Source organism: Corythoichthys intestinalis, chromosome 13 (genome assembly GCF_030265065.1).
Source record: "Corythoichthys intestinalis isolate RoL2023-P3 chromosome 13, ASM3026506v1, whole genome shotgun sequence".
NCBI lineage: Eukaryota > Metazoa > Chordata > Actinopteri > Syngnathiformes > Syngnathidae > Corythoichthys > Corythoichthys intestinalis.
The window spans coordinates 11,230,529-11,247,676 of NC_080407.1; the positions used below are offsets into that span (position 1 = coordinate 11,230,529).

Consider the following 17,148-nt stretch of genomic DNA (forward strand, 5'->3'; position numbering starts at 1 on the left):
ACCCTGTTCTTTTCTTTGAAGGCCTTATTTTCCCCCCTGTAAACTATATGTTGATGCTGTTTCCAAAAAGCTCTACTTTTGTCTCATCTGACCAGAGAACATTCTTCCAAAACGTTTTTGGCTTACTCGGGTAAGTTTTGGCAAACTCCAGCCTGGCTTTTTTATGTCTCTGGGTCAGAAGTGGGTTCTTCCAGGGTATCCTACCATAGAGTCCGTTTTCATTCAGACGCCGACTGATAGTACAGGTTGCCACTGTTGTACCCTCTGGCTGCAGGACAGCTTGAACTTGTTTGGATGTTAGTCGAGGTTCTTTATCCACGTTTCGCACAATCTTTCGTAGAAATCTCTCATCAATTTTCTTTTCCGTCCACATCTAGGGAGGTTAGCCACAGTGCCATGGGCTTTACACTTATGGATGACACTGCACACGGTAGACAAAGGAACATTCAGGTCTCTGGAGAAGGACTTGTAGCCTTGAGATTGCCCATGCGTCCTCACAATTTTGCTTCTCAAGTCCTCAGACAGTTCTTTGGTCTTCTTTCTTTTCTCAATGCTCAATGTAGTACACACAAGGATGCAGGACAGAGGTTGAGTCAACTTTAATCCATTTTAACTGGCTGCAAGTGTGATCTAGTTATTTCCACCACCTGTTATGTGCCACACGCAAGTAACGGGTGCTGTTAATTACAAAAATTAGAGAAGCATCATATGACTTACAAAGGGTGCCAATACTTTCGTCCGGCCCATTTTGGGAGTTTTGTGTAAAATATGAACCCCCCCAGCCACCCCCCCCCACCCCCGCGCCAATTGTCTTTTGTTTTTTTTCCATTGAAAGCAAAATAAATTTCGATATTACTACCAAAACATTTGTAATTGCATTCCTTTTCTGGGAGAAATTACGCATTATCTGACAGAATTGCAGGGGTGCCAATACTTTTACTTTTTTACTGCCAGCATTGTATATGTATTTTTTAAACGCACGTAGATTATAAAAAAAATTGCTTCAACAGTTTCAAATTTAGAATGTTGACCTGAGACTTCAAGGATTAATTCGGTCTAGTGCTACCAAACCAACAAACGCAGCACTTCTTTTAATGAATATACACACTCAGCGAGAACAGTACATTATTTTCAAATAAATAAACCCACCAAGGCGTCACGATGAGATGCAAATAAGTGAGAGTTAAAGCGGATGCTCGCCATGCTTAAGCTAATGCTAACACGAATGCTACACTAATACTATGAGTTACATTTAGAGTGTAAGGATCATTCAGTAAACACCTTAACAGGCTAACGCAGGGGTCTCCAAACAGGTCCTCTAGGGCCGCTGTGGGTCCTGGTTTTTGTTCATTCGGATCATACAGACCTATTAACCAATCAGGTTTCTAATAAAACAAGCAGCACCTGACTGCAATCAACTGATTACACTTATAAAACACCAGATTGGTGAAAAAACGATGTGGTCTTATTTTGTTGGGAGTGAAATCCTGCACCCACTGCGGCCCAATCTGGAATAGTTTGAAGACCACTGGGCTAAAGCAACATTGTATATTCGCTCATGCAAGATTTAATAAAAACTGACAATATTCTAAAAAATAGAAAAGCCTTAAGCCTCCTGTAGCAGGGTCCTTCCAGGGTCCTAACGTCTGTCAGTGGCGACCAGAGTTGCCCATACAGATGCCTGATCAAAAAAACTTTTTTATCGGCTTATTTTTTTTGTTGTTAATTGGCCGATGTTGTAAAAAATTCCATTTATCGGCCTGACATATCAGTCGACCTCTAGTAAAAACTAGAGGTGGGAATCTTGGGGCACTTAACGATTCGTTTACGATTCAGAGGCTACGATTTCATTAGAAATCGTTATTGATGCATTGACTGTGTTTTAGTTCCGCTTTACGTGGTATAATTAAATAATCAGAATTTGGATGCTTGTGAATCCTTCTTGAATCTTTGATGGCCAAATTGGAAATTTCGCACGCCTCTAGTAATCACCAAAGCATCGTGAGAAATGACCCCTAGGCTTCTTGCTTTTTTGGCGCTAGTGGACGCACAATCCATTCCCACTTCAAATGGATTGGATGTCTATCGCCATCAATGGCAGACAATAGGGGTGTAGCGGTACACAAAAATCTCGGTTCGGTACGTACTTCGGTTTTGAGGTCACGATTCGGTTCATTTTCGGTACAGTAAGAAAACAAAATGCAAAATATAAATGTGCTAGTTGTTTATTACACACCATTGTGATTTCAACAATCGGAGCATTAGCTAGAATTCTGCTCAAAAAGTAGCAGGTATTTAAAGATAATAATCCAACAACAATTTGCCTTTCAGACCCCGCGTATTGGTCAGCCTTCTTTCTGAAAGAAAGAAGAAAAAAGAAGTCCTGTGCTAAAGAGAAGAGCAATCCCAATGACAAAGATTTTAACATGTATTTTACAAATGAAATGCCTCAATGAATCATTGTTTTTTTCTTATGAACGGTTTTCAAAAGCTTTATTGGTGGATTTTCTCAAGTTAAAGCGCCACACAGAAATTAATAAATTTAATTCTGTAAGCAGGATCTGTATTATTCTTAATATTTAATTACAGGTGTTTTAGCTCATTTCAATTTATTTTATTTAAATGGGCTTCATTATTATTTTTTATTTTATTATGTGTTTGTATTTTACAAATGTGATTTAGTATTCATTTATATTGTATATTTTATGTTGTATAACTTTAGTTCCTATGTGAATATTAGTTCCTCCTTGTTTTGTTGTGGTAGGAGGGTTTTGTATTGAACACGGGGCCGTGTTGGTTATTATTATAGCAGAGAAGACAACTGTAAATCAACAAAGACAAGTCAACTGTGCCCCGATCTACCACTCAAGAGATCTGATGGAATCAAAAAGTGGGTTACGATTGCATATTAGTTTGAAAATCGACCGGATCCACCGTATTTTTACACGAGTGACTTCCGGTCTGCTAGCTAGTAGTATTGACGTAGGAGGGCCGCGTCTCACGTCAAATAAATTTTCGCGTGCATCGCGTTGAGCCGCTTCTGGGACGCGTCTAACACGCGGCTGCACTGCGACTGGTGTGCAATGGCTGATTGACTTTAACGGCCGCGTTTCACTGTGTTGTCGCGGCGGCCACGTTGTCGCGCCGTTGAAGTTTATTACTGTCCTACCGTGTTGGTCCTCATTATAGTAGAGAAGACAGAGTAAATACAATCTACACAAAGAAACTAAGCAGATCGACTCACAGCCTCGAAAAGTAAGGGTTACATTACGTCAGAAACTCGTTCAGTACGCGTCCGTTCCGAACCGAGCACCAAGTACCGAAACGGTTCAATAGGAATACATGTACCGTTACACCCTTAGCAGACAATGACTTAACAGTGTGATTGACATAACTTTTCATCACTCACATTGCCGTAGTCGATGTAGAAAACATGCACTTTGGCCGGTGACTCCACTTTCTCCACTCGGGCTCTGTACCTGCGAGACAAAATATGTCTGTCACTCTTCCTCTCCGCTTCAGATTTGGTTGTTTTTCATTTCCTCAGTCTGAATTGCTCTGTTATTCATGTTGGTAGCACAACACCAAAGACCTATTTCAAGTCCTGCCCTGCGGTGATCATATCTAAACGTGTGTGTCAAGCCAGAGTGGTCCAATAGCGCTGTTGGCAGGCTAATTACACCCCGTGGCTGTCTGCACTCACAAGCCTAACTAGAGACGAGGTATAAATTAAGTCTGGGGTTCTTAGAGAGACATAAAAACGTAGGCTTGGATTGCTACTTAAATGACGTACCATTCGCCATCCTCTGCGAATTTAGCTATGCAGAAATCACCGCGGCGTGGCGCGAAGGCTCCTTCCACGGGGGGCTGGGTAGCAATCTCCGCTCTCATGGTGGCCATCAGATTCTCCAACTGGGCTCCTAGTGGGAAAGAAACACACTGGTCGATCAGACATCTGACACAAGTGCGTGGGCTAATAAGAGATGCAGTAAACCAAGGGTAGGTTACTCAAGAACAAAAAGATCCTGAGGTTCAATTGGAAATGTAGCAAAGAACAACCCTAGCTTAAAGCCCGAGTTATACTCCTGCGTTGCGGTGATGGCGAAGTGATTACGGCGTCAATGAGCATTCGATAGTTCTGCGGTGAGGGAACGCGTTGCTCTGTTATTCGCCGCCAAGCCACTAGAGGGGTGTGGCGTTATGTTTGTATGGTTTTGGGGCATGCTTGTTGACTTCCGCTAGTCTAGTTTAATGGAGAAAAAATACAATGCAAGATGGAACGCTAGTATGTTAATCTTCTGCTCATCAACATTGAATAAATGTTGATAATACAAATGTTGAGGGGCAGGTGACGCAGAAGACGGTTTCGAGGCGGTCTGGTGAGTTTTGATGCCGCACAGAGAGTTTTAGACTCTGGTGGAGACAGCTAGCTGTGGCGGCTAGCTTCAAACTGGCGTCGAGCACTGCGTCCAAGGTCTGCAAAGCCCTCCAGCCCAATTTGTTTGCCGTGTCCTACAACCAGCCATAGCAGATTTTTGGCGTCTATGGAACTTCCCAAACTGCATTGGGAGCCTTGATTTTAACGTTATCATAAAAAGCACCGAGGCACTCTCAATCAGTGATGATGTATCGTGTGTGAACTGTCTGTTATTGAAAATTAAAGATCAAAACAACTCTTTTGACACCAAACCTGTGCTCTATTCTTCATATACTTGAAGTGTGACACGTAAATAAGTCACAGACTCACAGCAAACATATGTACACGTACTACACAATAAATGATGAAGTGCACCAATCAAAAATACTACATAAAGTGATAAAAAGTTGGCAGTTTTTGGCCGACTGGGTCACCGCTTCGTGTGGCCACTCGATTCCGAACACACACGTCTCGGTGGTTCATCCATTTTTTTTTTTTTTTTTCCCCCCCAATCGCTAACATCTCCATTTGGCAATCATAATATGTCTTGACGAGACTTGCTCTTCGATGATACTCCCGTCAGCTTGGTCCATTTTTGCGTGTATAAAAATAATGTTTTACAATGGCGGTGATTTCACGCTGGACCGGAAACAACAGTCTGAGCGAACCAATCACAGTCCATTTCCGCCACGTCATATGCGCTGACGTTACGCTAGGCTGACGCTAGGGTTTGAAAAATCAATAGGAGCGTGTCAGGCTACGGCACAGGGTCGTAAATCGGGTCTTCCTTGACAGCGCAGGTCTGACGCCGAAGTATAACTCTGCATTAAAGTGCATGTGACAAGAAAAAGCATGTTTATTTCATAATACACGCGGTATTTTATGCCCCTGAATGATATGGACCGCTTGGATGTGTGTGGAAGCGATCGCTATATTTATTTAGTTTTTTTGAATCCCGCGCCATGAAAATGAGTGACTTCCGGCTTCGGTCTTGCATTGAGGAGGAGGGCGCTGTGACGTGTACGGTTGAAGGCGTCCTCTTCACTATACAGCCGTACTGTTGTGTATGAGGACTAAGGATTCAGCTGATTTTGCAGATTAATACGTTTATTTTTCGCATCACGCCAGCCAAACGGCTGCAGAAAAATTTTGTTGTATGAGGGAGAGTCGTAGGCGCCATTTTGGAGTTTCAAAAGGTTCCCATTCACTGTGGATATTGGCCAAAACAAGCCCTACTACTGTGGGACCATTGGACTTACAAGGAAGTGAGTAAACATCTTGTTTTGTATTATGTCAAATACGAATACAGCGATTACAAAGTAAACACTACAAACTTTCTTTAAATAAAGGACTATTTACGTTTGTATGTAAAAATATGTAAAAAGCTCTCCTCATGCACATTAGCTGCACGTTAGCTCCACAACAACTGCAGCCGCCCTCCTCCGAGGAACGAGCTGTAAATTGCTCTCCGCCGGGCGGTTTGCCGGTCCGTGAAGGCAATCGACAACCCAGTCGTCATGTCAAATAATCCGGGCTAGTTATGTGTGATTTTCCGCTTCGAAGACTTTGAAATATCACTCGGTTCGGGTTAGCATGTCGGCTAGCTGTCACGCCTCATGGTTTGTTTACATTCTCCGAAGCCGGGGAAGGGAAATGACATATGTCCGATTTAGGTGTCATAAAATATCGTTTGGGAAGTGCGACAGTAAAGGTGAAGTCAGCAGTTTTGACCATTATGGAGTAATTTTGCCATGTCGTCCTGAATAAGTGCATTTTTATTATTTCATATTCCATTTAGCACAAGACTGTTATTTTTTCATGACCATGCCATTTATTTAGCAATTGAGGAAAATACTTGAATAAAAAGAATATCCTGTAAAAATATTGAAGTAAAGAGACAGAAACAATTACATTTTGAAAGCTCTCTTTGTTGCGTTTTCCTCGTTGTGAATACTTCCCCCTCGACGGGCTGACCGGTCCTTCTCAAGCCATTTATTTAGCTATTGTGGAAAAATACTTGGATAAAAAGAATATCCTGTAAAAATATTGGAGTAGAGAGACTGAAACAATGACATTTTGCAGCTCTCTTCGTTGCGTTTTCCTCGTTCTGAATAATTCCCCCTCAATGGGCTGAATAGTAAAACCGATGAGCCCAGTCTCCCGCTGACGTCATCCACCTGTTGGGGACGCTAGAGCCCTGTAATGCTAGGCGTGGCTAACCGGCAGATTAAAAGACTAATTTCTCGTCATCTGCGCTTTGCTTAATTGTTGTATATAGTCGAATCGTCTCAAAATATGATTCTAATCTACATAATAATGCTATTTAAGACTTTTTTTTCTCCTGTCGTATGCTTTAAGGATCCATCACTGAGAATAGGAAAGAAATACACTTAAAGGTATTGTATCGTAGTTGTAATCATCATTTGCTTGTGTGCTCAGTCTGAAAATGCACCAACCGAAGAAGCTTGTTAGCCAAAGTGCCCCATGTCGGAATATAGACACGTTATTAGATAATTCCTGTCGGAAAACACGCCAAAGCCGCATGTGTAAACACATGACAACAGAGCCGTCAGTCTAGCAATTACTCACGGCAACATTCCGTCTCTTAAATCCGCCAGGTTAATGCGATGCGGCCTCATTTCAATTTCAATCCGCCCCCAAGTAACCTTCGCAAATGCAGTGTTTGTTTTTTAAGACGCACCGAGTGAGTTTTCTTGGGTCATTTGCGGCAGCACCGCGTCGTCATTAACACCTTGAGCGGGGAGCGTATGTAAATAGGTGCGGGGTTATCTGTGCAAAGACAGGCGCGATGATTTTATTAACTGGAAGGATAAACGCCAACTGGGGTAAGCGGGGACTGGGAGCCATTTTGGAGAATGCGGCTGCCTCAAAATTTCATGGAAAAGCTACAAACCCTTCGATTTATTGGTCTACTTAGCCCCACTCAGGTCCACGTGGAGTGTATATTTATGCACGGTTGCACATCAGACGTATTTAGACTCAGAAAGCAGAGACATGAGTCTTAAGAGGGTGCTCGCTGATGGAAATGCGGATCTAAAATGGATGCCTTACCACTCAATTTTTGCCTGGAGTCCCAAAACAAGAAAATAAACAAAAATGTAAAAACTGACAAAGCTTGTTATTTTAGGGCATGCAACACCCGCCATCAATTTCTGATTGAGTTAACAGTGTCCGACGCCACCTCGAGGTCATAAATAGCTGGAGCCTTGACCGCCGGCGCTAACATGATTATTATAGCCGCGAGTGATGCAGTCAAAGGCCGCCGACAAGCGTCGCCGCGGTTCGCCGCCTTTAACGAGCCGATTTACGACCTCTCGCGCGCTTCCGGAGATTCGCTCCGGCCACTTCCCGAGTCAAGTTCTGTCACGTCTGCTCTAACTATAAATCCATCACGGTCGATCCCGCCTAGATCGGTTCATGACATCATCTCAGTCTGGGAAAAAAACTGCACGTTGAGGATTCCCAAACTGTGAGGCACATACCATTCCATCTCGCGCTCACTTCCGCATGTAATGAGCCCTAGGACCAGGTGCCGCTCGGTCCACATTATTCACACTTCCGCCTTTTATGCGCAGCATCTGTTCATCACATAATGAAGCAGCCCCCATCACTCCAATCCTCCTCCGGGCAGGTAGCTCTTCAAAAGCCGGAGCTTTTCCTGTCTTTTCAATCTCAATGTGGAAAATCTCGGGCGTCATGAGGTAATTCATCAACTGGGAACGCCAAGCCTGTTGCTCTTTGGCCTCTTGTCTTATTGGGATTATTTACCTGCCTTTGCTTTAAGGGCTTTCATACATGCCGTTTAATCAAATTCCACAAAGCGTGTGGCAAAAGGCCACGCGATTCCCCGGTGTGCCATCAGGCAATCTCTCCGTGCAATATCATCATATATGAACAACTCGAGAAAGCTTGCTTTTCGCCACTGTATTACTGGCGGCTGTGTATCTACTATTTTTATTTCAAATGTGGCAACAAACCGAATAAAATTTATCAATCTGACAAAATTAGTGGTGATAAACTCAACCAATACAGTTTGGAAGACAAGAGGCTTAAAATACAGGTGATGAACCACCGTATTTTCCGAAATACATTGCCCGCCATAATTATTGGATTTATAATAATAATAATGATGTGTGCTACTCATAATTTTTTTCTCTAAATCATATGGGACCATAATGGGAAAAAAAGAGAAAAATCCAACCTTCAATACAAGTGCATTTATTCAGTGGGGAAAAAATCCCACATAAAGAAATAATTATTTGACATTAAATAATGTGTGTCACAATGGCGTACCGCAAGCAACAGGTCACTTCCGCTCATTAATATTCATGGCATTAGCTACTGTTGCTAAGCAGGGACAAAGCTAGGACAAGCCACCGTTTGTCCCTAATAGGAAATGATTGGAAATAGTGTACGAAGGAGATGTTTACAGCAATAAACCTACCAATTCTCTCCGAAAATGATGTGCCTGGTGCCAAATTGACTGGCATAGATGTGGAAGAACATAAAAATGTTCAGTTAAAGAGATGGCTTTAGTGTCGAAGGCTGAAAAAGACGAAAAAAAACGAGCCGACCTAAGCATAGCTTGAGCTTTTTTTTTTTTTTATCGACGCAACTGAATGACATTCTCCGGTTTCAACAAGCTATCCTTTACCATCAGCCCTGTCTTTCTTATATATCCTCTGGTTGTCCTACGTCTCTTACCGTTCTTGGGGGTAATTTAGTTAGCTTTGTGTAGCGATCGCAAATGCTACTCAGTGACAGCCAACGAACACTTTTAATTTTTTAATTGATAACACATCTTAATCCTAAAATTTATTTACACTTCCCCCTTACTAAAGTTGTTATATATATATATATATATATATAACAGAAACTGTAACAGTGGCAGTCAGATACCATCGTAGTTTTTTTCAGGTCATTCATTGTCAGACACAAGCAGAACGGCACAACGTTACGGTAAAAAAAATGGCTTACCTCTTTGTCCTCTGAAAGACCATGCCAACCCAACATAATGTTTACTGCATATGAAACGTGAATGGATTCGCCGAGCTGGTGTTAAAGTCCGCGCAAGTTGATTCGGTTTTCACATTTTTTCCTCCCGAGTTTTTGGTTGCCGGGAACGTATGAAGAAAACATCCTTCATGGTCGTAATGTCTAGAGTCGTTTCTACAAGTTCCAAAAAAGCAATACGTGATCGGCATGTTCGTTTTTGAAAGATTACCGGCGAAAAGTAGCACTTTTTATGTTGGGTCTATAATGTCCCACTTCGGCTTTACTTCCGCTTTATGATGCGACGTCATGGTCTAAAAATAGCCTGCGTGCGGTATGCCATTATTAGCACCCCTGGTGTTAATACTTTGTACAACCCCCTTTTCCCAACAAAACAGCACCTAATCTCCTATAATGTTTCACAAGATGGCAAAAGACAGAAAAGGATCTTCAGCTATTCCTCTTTGCAGAATCTCTCTAAATAATCATCCAGAGACCTGGGTCCTCTCCTCTGTACTCTCCTCTTCAGCTCACTCCACAGGTTTTCAATGGGGTTGAGGTCTGGGGACTGAGATGGCTATGGGAGGAGCTTGATTTTGTGTCTGGTGAACCATTTCTGTGTAGATTTGGCCTTATGTTGAGGGTCAGTGTCTTGCTGAAAGACCCAGTGACGACCCATCTTCAGCTTTCAGGCAGAGGGCAACAGATTTTGATTAAAAATGTCCTGGTATTTCAAAGGATTCATGAGGCCATGCACCCTAACAAGGTTCCCGGGGCCTTTGGAAGCGAAACAGCCCCCGCAGCATCACTGACCCACCCCTACACGCCCACAAGCTGTTTAGGAGGCATGCACGGAGAAAACCTCACTCACAATCATAAACGCAAACGTCTGGAGTTCGCCAAGCGGTATTGGGGCTTCAACTGGGACCGTGTGCTTTGGTCACATGAGACCAATATTGAGCTTTTTGGCAACAAACACTAAGTGGGTCTGGCGTGCCACGAAAGATGTGCATTCTGTAAAGCATCTCATACCCAATATGAAGTATGGGGGTGGGTCAGTGATGCTGTGGGGCTGTTTCGCTTCCAAAGGCCCTGGGAACCTTGTGAGGGTGCATGGCATCATGAATGCTTTGAAATACCAGACATTTTAAATCAAAATATGTTGCCCTCTGCCCGAAAGCTGAAGATGGGTCATCACTGGGTCTTTCAGCAAGACAATGACCCTAAAAATATGGCCAAATCTACACAGAAATGGTTCACCAGACACAAAATCAAGCTCCTCCCATGGCAATCTCAGTCCCCAGACCTCAACCCCATTGAAAACCTGTGGGGTGAGCTGAAGAGGAGAGGACCCAGGTCTCTGGATGATTTCGAGAGATTCTGCAAAGAGGAAAGGCTGAAGATCCCTCTTTCTGTCTTTTCCCATCTTGTGAAAAATTATAGAAGATTAGGTGATGTTTTGTTGGCAAAAGGGGGTTGTACAAAGTATTAACACCAGGGGTGCTAATACTAATTACTAATTTGATGTCAAATAATTATTTCTTTATGTGGGATTTTTTCCCCACTGAATAAATGCACTTGTATTGAAGGTTGGATTTCTCTCTTTTTTTCCATTAAGGTCCCATATTATTTAGAAAAAAAAATTATTAGAAGCTAAAAAACACATAATTATTATAAATCGAATAATTATGGAGGGCAATGTAAGTCGTGCAACAACATTCCCTATAACAGGGTTCACTAAATCCAAACCTCGGTGCCAATATTCTGGCTTCTGGAGATGTTGTTGATGACAATCATTTGATTCAGGTGTGTTAGGGGAGAGAGACCTGGAAAACACGACACAAAAAGTGGCACCGAGGTCTGGATTTAGTGAACCTTGCCTTTTAAGCTGTGCGTGTGCTTGCACAGACTCAGCGCACAGAAAAATCTATGCAGCCACTGAAAATCCACCAATGGGACACATGTCCTTCTCAGAAAATTAGCATATTGTGAGAAAGTTCATTATTTTCTGTAATGTACTGATAAACATTAGACTTTCATATATTCTAAATTCGTTACACACAACTGAAGTAGTTCAAGCCTTTTATTGTTTTAATATTGATGGTTTTGGTAAAACAGTAAAGAAAAAACAAATCCCTACCTCAAATTAGCATATCTTGAAAAGGTACTTTAGAGAAGCTACTAACCTAATCATCTGAATCAACGAACTAACTCAAAACCCCTGCGAAAGATTCCTGAGGCTTTTAAAAACTCCCAGCCTGGTTCATTACTCAAAACCGCAATCATGGGCAAGACTGCCGACCTGACTGCTGTCCAGAAGGCCATCATTGACACCCTGAAGCAAGAGGCTAAGACACAGAAAGAAATATCTGAGCGAATAGGCTGTTCCCAGAGTGCTGTATCAAGCACCTCAGTGGGAAGGAAAAAGTGTGGCAGGAAAATCTGCACAACCAAAAGAGCTGACCGCACCCTGAGAAAGATTGTGAAGAAGGGCCGAATTCAGGCCTTGGGGGAACTGCAGAAACAGTGGACTGAGTCTGGAGTAGAAACATCCAGAGCCGTGTGCTGGAAATGGGCTACAGGTGCCGCATTCCCCAGGTCGAGCCTCTTTTGAACCTAAAACAGTGGCAGAAGCGCCTGACCTGGGCTACAGAAAAGCAGCACTGGACTGTTGCTCAGTGGTCCAAAGTACTTTTTTCAAATAAAAGCAAATTTTGCATGTCATTCGAAAATCAAGGTGGCAGAGTTTGGAGGAAGACTGGGGAGAAGGAAATGCCAAAATGTCTGAAGTCCAGTGTCAAGTACCCACAGTCAGTGATGGTCTGGGGTGCCATGTCAGCTTCTGGTGTTGGTCTACTGTGTTTTATCAAGGGCAAGGTCATTGCAGCTAGCTATCAGATTTTGGAGCACTTCATGCTTCCATCTGCTGAAAAGCTTTATGGAGATGAAGATTTCCTTTTTCAGCATGACCTGGCACCTGCTTACAGTGCCAAAACCACTGGTAAATGTTTTACTGACAATGGCATTACTGTGCTCAATTGGCCTGACAACTCTCCTGACCTGAACCTCATAGAGAATCTGTGGGATATTGTGAAGAGAAAGTTGAGAGACACCAGACCGAACACTGTGGATGAGCTTAAGGCCGCTATCGAAGCATCCTGGTCCTCCATAACACCTCAGCAGTGCCACAGGCGGATTGCCTCCATGCCATGCCGCATTGAAACAGCCGACAAAGTATTGAGTGCATAGCTGATATAATTAATTGAAGGTTGACTTTTTTGTATTGGTAGGATGAAATATGCTAGTTTTTTGAGATAGGCATTTTTGGTTTTTCTTGACTTTTTTTTTTTTTGCCAAAATCATCAAAGTTCTATTTTGGTTTCATCTGACCAAAACACATTCTCCCAGTCCTCTCTGGATCATCCAAATGCTCATTAGCGAACCGCAGACGGGCATGGACTTGTACTGGCTTCAGCAGGGGGACACGTCTAGCAGTGCAGGATTTGAGTCCCTGGCGGCGCATTGTGTTACTGATAGTAGCCTTTGTTACTGTGGTCCCAGCTCTCTGTAAGTCATTCACTACATCCGCTTGTGTGGTTCTGGGATTTTTGCTCACCGTTCTTGTTATAATTTTGACGCCACGGGGTGAGATCTTGCAAGGAGCCCCAGATCCAGGGAGATTATCAGGGGTCTTGTATGCCTTCCATTTTCTAATAATTGCTCCCACAGTTGATTTCTTTACGTCAAGCGTTTTACCTATTGCAGATTCAGTCTTCCCAGCCTAGTGCAGGTCTACAATTTTGTCTCTGGTGTCCTTTGACAGCTCTTTGGTCTTGGCCATCGTGGAGTTTGGAGTGTGACTGACTGAGTTTGTGGACAGGTGTCTTTTATACCGATAATGAGTTAAAACAGGTGCCATTAATACAGGTAACTAGTGGAGCCTCGTTAGACCTCGTTAGAAGAAGTTAGACCTCTTTGACAGCCAGAAATCTTGCTTGTTTGTAGGTGACCAAATACTTATTTTCCACTCTAATTTGGAAATAAATTCTTTAAAAATCAAACAATGTGATTTTCTGGTTTTTTTCCCTCCACATTCTGTCTCTCATGGTGGAGGTTTACCCATGTTGACAATTACAGGCCTCTCTAATCTTTTCAAGTGGGACAACTTGCACAATGGGTGGTTGGCTAAATACTTATTTGCCACTGTATATCAAAAGCAAACTGATGAAAATTGCTGCTGTATAATTTCATTCTTTTAATAAACCACGTAACTTGCTATGATCCAAGGTTTTGAACAGGCATGATACTGGTTTGTAACCACAGGGTTCACGTCTGATGTTGCTCACAGTGGTCCTCAGTGTGCTCAGGGAGCTTGTGTGTCTGCTCAAACACATGAAACATTGCTTGAGGCGTGCCCTCTATTTCAAGTTGGTGCAGTTGTTCAAAAGGGATACTGAAGACGAAGACTTGAATGGATTTGGTCGTGATTTGGATAGTTTTAAAAAAAAAAATATTTAGCACTTATTTCTCCGTTTTATTACGACTATAATGTGTAATGTTTGTGTTTGGTCTCCGATTAAAGATCTCCTCCCTAAAATGTGACTCGAACTCATAGTCCAAAAAAACGATCGTTTATTGTTTCCATATCGCTCTGTTGACAGATTACAGTCACGGAGAACAAATCTAAAGTCATTCAAACAAACAAAAAAAAAAATTTAATCTGTAATATCGCTTTTATTCTTATTTCATAAGACGTTACAGCCTGACTACTTCATTTTTTTCTATACAAGTTATTTTGTTTCTTGCGTCTTCCCGTCTTCAGCCTGATGTGCATTGTTTGCCATTTAGTGACTCACTGTTGGAATAATCTGCCTCCGGCAAACGTCGCCTGTCAAACATTGAGCACGTGATCGCCGCTAAACTGTTTTTGTCGCGCGGATTGTCAGGATTAAGCTTTATCCTTCTAAGTGGGCCGCTCCCATCTTTAACTAGAACATTCATACTTGTTTACTTTGTCAAGAAATACTTCACTTTTACTATGATTTGGCATCTCAGATTATCAGCTAATGTCGCATTGAATATTCCGACTGCAGGTAGACAAGATGCCGCTTCATACGAACGCTTTCAGTGCCATTGACAATGACAGACGTCCAATCATGTGGATATATGTCCAATTCGAGTTGGGAGGGCCCTAATTAACGTCTACTCCTGTACAGTCCCTGACAAAAGTCTTGCCGCCTATCCAATTTGTTGAAACAATTGCTAATAACCTGACTTTTAATTATTCAATTGGTCAGAAATGGCTCATATGAAAGATAAGACCCACACAAATTATGTTGAATGTACTAAAAAATATATTTGCTTCACTGAAAAAAGATTTCTCATTTAATGAAGACGGAAAGGTCAAATTTTGGCAAGACAAAAGTTTTGTCGCCTACAGAAAGTAGTGTGAAAATTGAACAAAAAAATGTACTTCGAATACAAAAATATATTACATAACAAAAGTGAAATAAGTAGTGGCGCTTTGAGATCCAAATTTAATATTTTGTATGACTTCCATGGGCTTGAAGGACTGCATCCGGTCCGGCAAAGATTAATACAATTTATTGATGACGTCATCAGGAACATCAAAGAAAGCAGTCTTGCATGCCTTTCAGAGTTCATCAACATTCTTGAGTTTCGTCTTCCATGCTTCCTCTTTCATCATGTTCATGTCTGGTGACTGGGCTGGCCAGTCCTGGAGGATCTTGATTTCTTTGCCTTAAGGAACTATGAGGTAGAGATTGAAGAATGCGATGGAGCACCATCCTGCAGCAGAATTTGTCCCTTTTTATGGTTAGGAATGTACCAGGCAGCTAAGATTTGTTGATATTTCAGACTATTTATGTTGCCTTCCACCCTGCAGATCTCTCGCCCATACTGGATGTAACCCCAGACCATGATTTTGCCACCACTCAACTTCACTGTTTTCTGAGTGAATCTCAGATCCATGCGGGCTCCAGTAGGTCTCCTGCAATATTTCCGGCGACTGTGGTGTAATTCAATGGAAGATTCATCTGAAAAATCCACCTTTTGCCACTTTTCCAGCGTCCATCCTTTTGACAGGCTGTGGGCCTTGGCGGATGCCACATGGTTTTTTAATTGTCTGCAAATATCAACAAATCATAGCTGCCGCTTACATTCCTAACCATAAAAAGGGACACATTCTGCAGCAGGATGGTGCTCCATCGCATACTTCAATCTCTACCTCAAAGTTCCTCAAGGCAAAGAAGATCAACATACTCCCGGACTGGCCAGCTCAGTCACCAGACATGAACAGGATGAAAGAGGATGCATGGAAGACGAAACCCAAGAATGTTGATGAACTCTGGGAGGCATGCAAGACTGCTTTCTTTGATGTTCCTGATGACTTCATCAAGAAATTGTATGAATCCTTGCCGAAGCCCATGGAAGTCATACAAAATATTAAATTTGGATCTCACAGCACCACTACTTAATTTGCTTATGTTATGTAACATATTTTTTAGGGCTGTCAAACGATTCAAATTTTTAATCGAGTTAATCACTGCTTAAAAATTAATTAATCGTAATTAATCGCAATTGAAACCATCTCTAAAATATGCCATATTTTTCTGTAAATTATTGTTGGAATGGAAAGATAAGACACAAGACTGATATATACAGTCAACATACTGTACTTATGTACTGTATTTGTTAATTATACCAACAAATCAACAAGATGTTATTAACATTAACATTCTGTTAAAGCGATCCATGGATAGAAAGACTTGTAGTTCTCAAAAGATAAATGTTAGTACAAGTTATAGAAATTTTATATTAAAACCCCTCTTAATGTTTTCGTTTTAATAAAATTAGTAGGACTGTCAAAATTATCGCGTTAACGGGCGTTAATTAATTTTTTAAATTAATCACGTTCAAATATTTGACGCAATTAACGCAGACGTCACGCTCAGACAGATTTAAATGACAGTACACGAAAACGCTCACTTATTGTTATGGAGTTCTGCCGCCCTCTGCTGGCGCTTGGGTGAATGACCATCTCGTACATTGCCTCAAACAGATTACAATGAGGCCGTTTATGGACATTAGGAGTGAAGAGAATGCCACCGGCCGCTTGGGGGCAGCGCCGTTCCATACTCATGTTATTTATTCTAAACATAGGAGAATTAGTGAGACGTTTATGCTATATTCACAATGCAATGCAAATTGCTATTTGTGCTCCACACATGTTTCGGTAAGTTTTCTTTCTTTTAGTGGCAATTACGTGTCTCTTGTTGTATTTTGGGTAAGATATGTATAGATATATGTTCTACAGTAGAGGCGAATGGACACAGGCGTTCTTTGGACCGCGCCGTTTATCGGCAACTCCTTCACAACATACAGTGGGGAGAACAAGTATTTGATACACTGCCAATGGGAAAACCCACTGGCAGTGTATCAAATACTTGTTCTCCCCACTGTAAGTATCGTTTAGTGAAAGCACAACAAAAATAATATTCCTCTCTCCCCCCAAAAAATAATGTTCACAAAAAGAAAAGCACTTCAGTCTATAGTAATGAGGCCCTATTCTGACACACAGTTAAACAACAATGCAAAATGAACTGGCATTCCATATCAAAATAGCTTTGCAAAATACACGTAAAACTTTTCACTCTATTTTTATTATTGTTATTTTTATTCTTCTTATTATTATATTA

The 17,148-nt window shown here is 41.8% G+C and overlaps 1 protein-coding gene across 1 annotated transcript in view; it reads right to left on the reverse strand.

Moving 5' to 3' along the window:
• snd1 (staphylococcal nuclease and tudor domain containing 1) overlaps positions 1–17,148 on the reverse strand; it is a 317,379-nt gene that overhangs the window by 47,164 nt on the left and 253,067 nt on the right. The window contains exons 19-20 of the mRNA XM_057854783.1: positions 3,794–3,920; positions 3,410–3,479 (exon numbers count right to left, since the gene is read on the reverse strand). Of these exons, the coding sequence (XP_057710766.1) occupies positions 3,410–3,479; positions 3,794–3,920 (197 nt within the window). The remainder of the gene's footprint in view (positions 1–3,409; positions 3,480–3,793; positions 3,921–17,148) is intronic.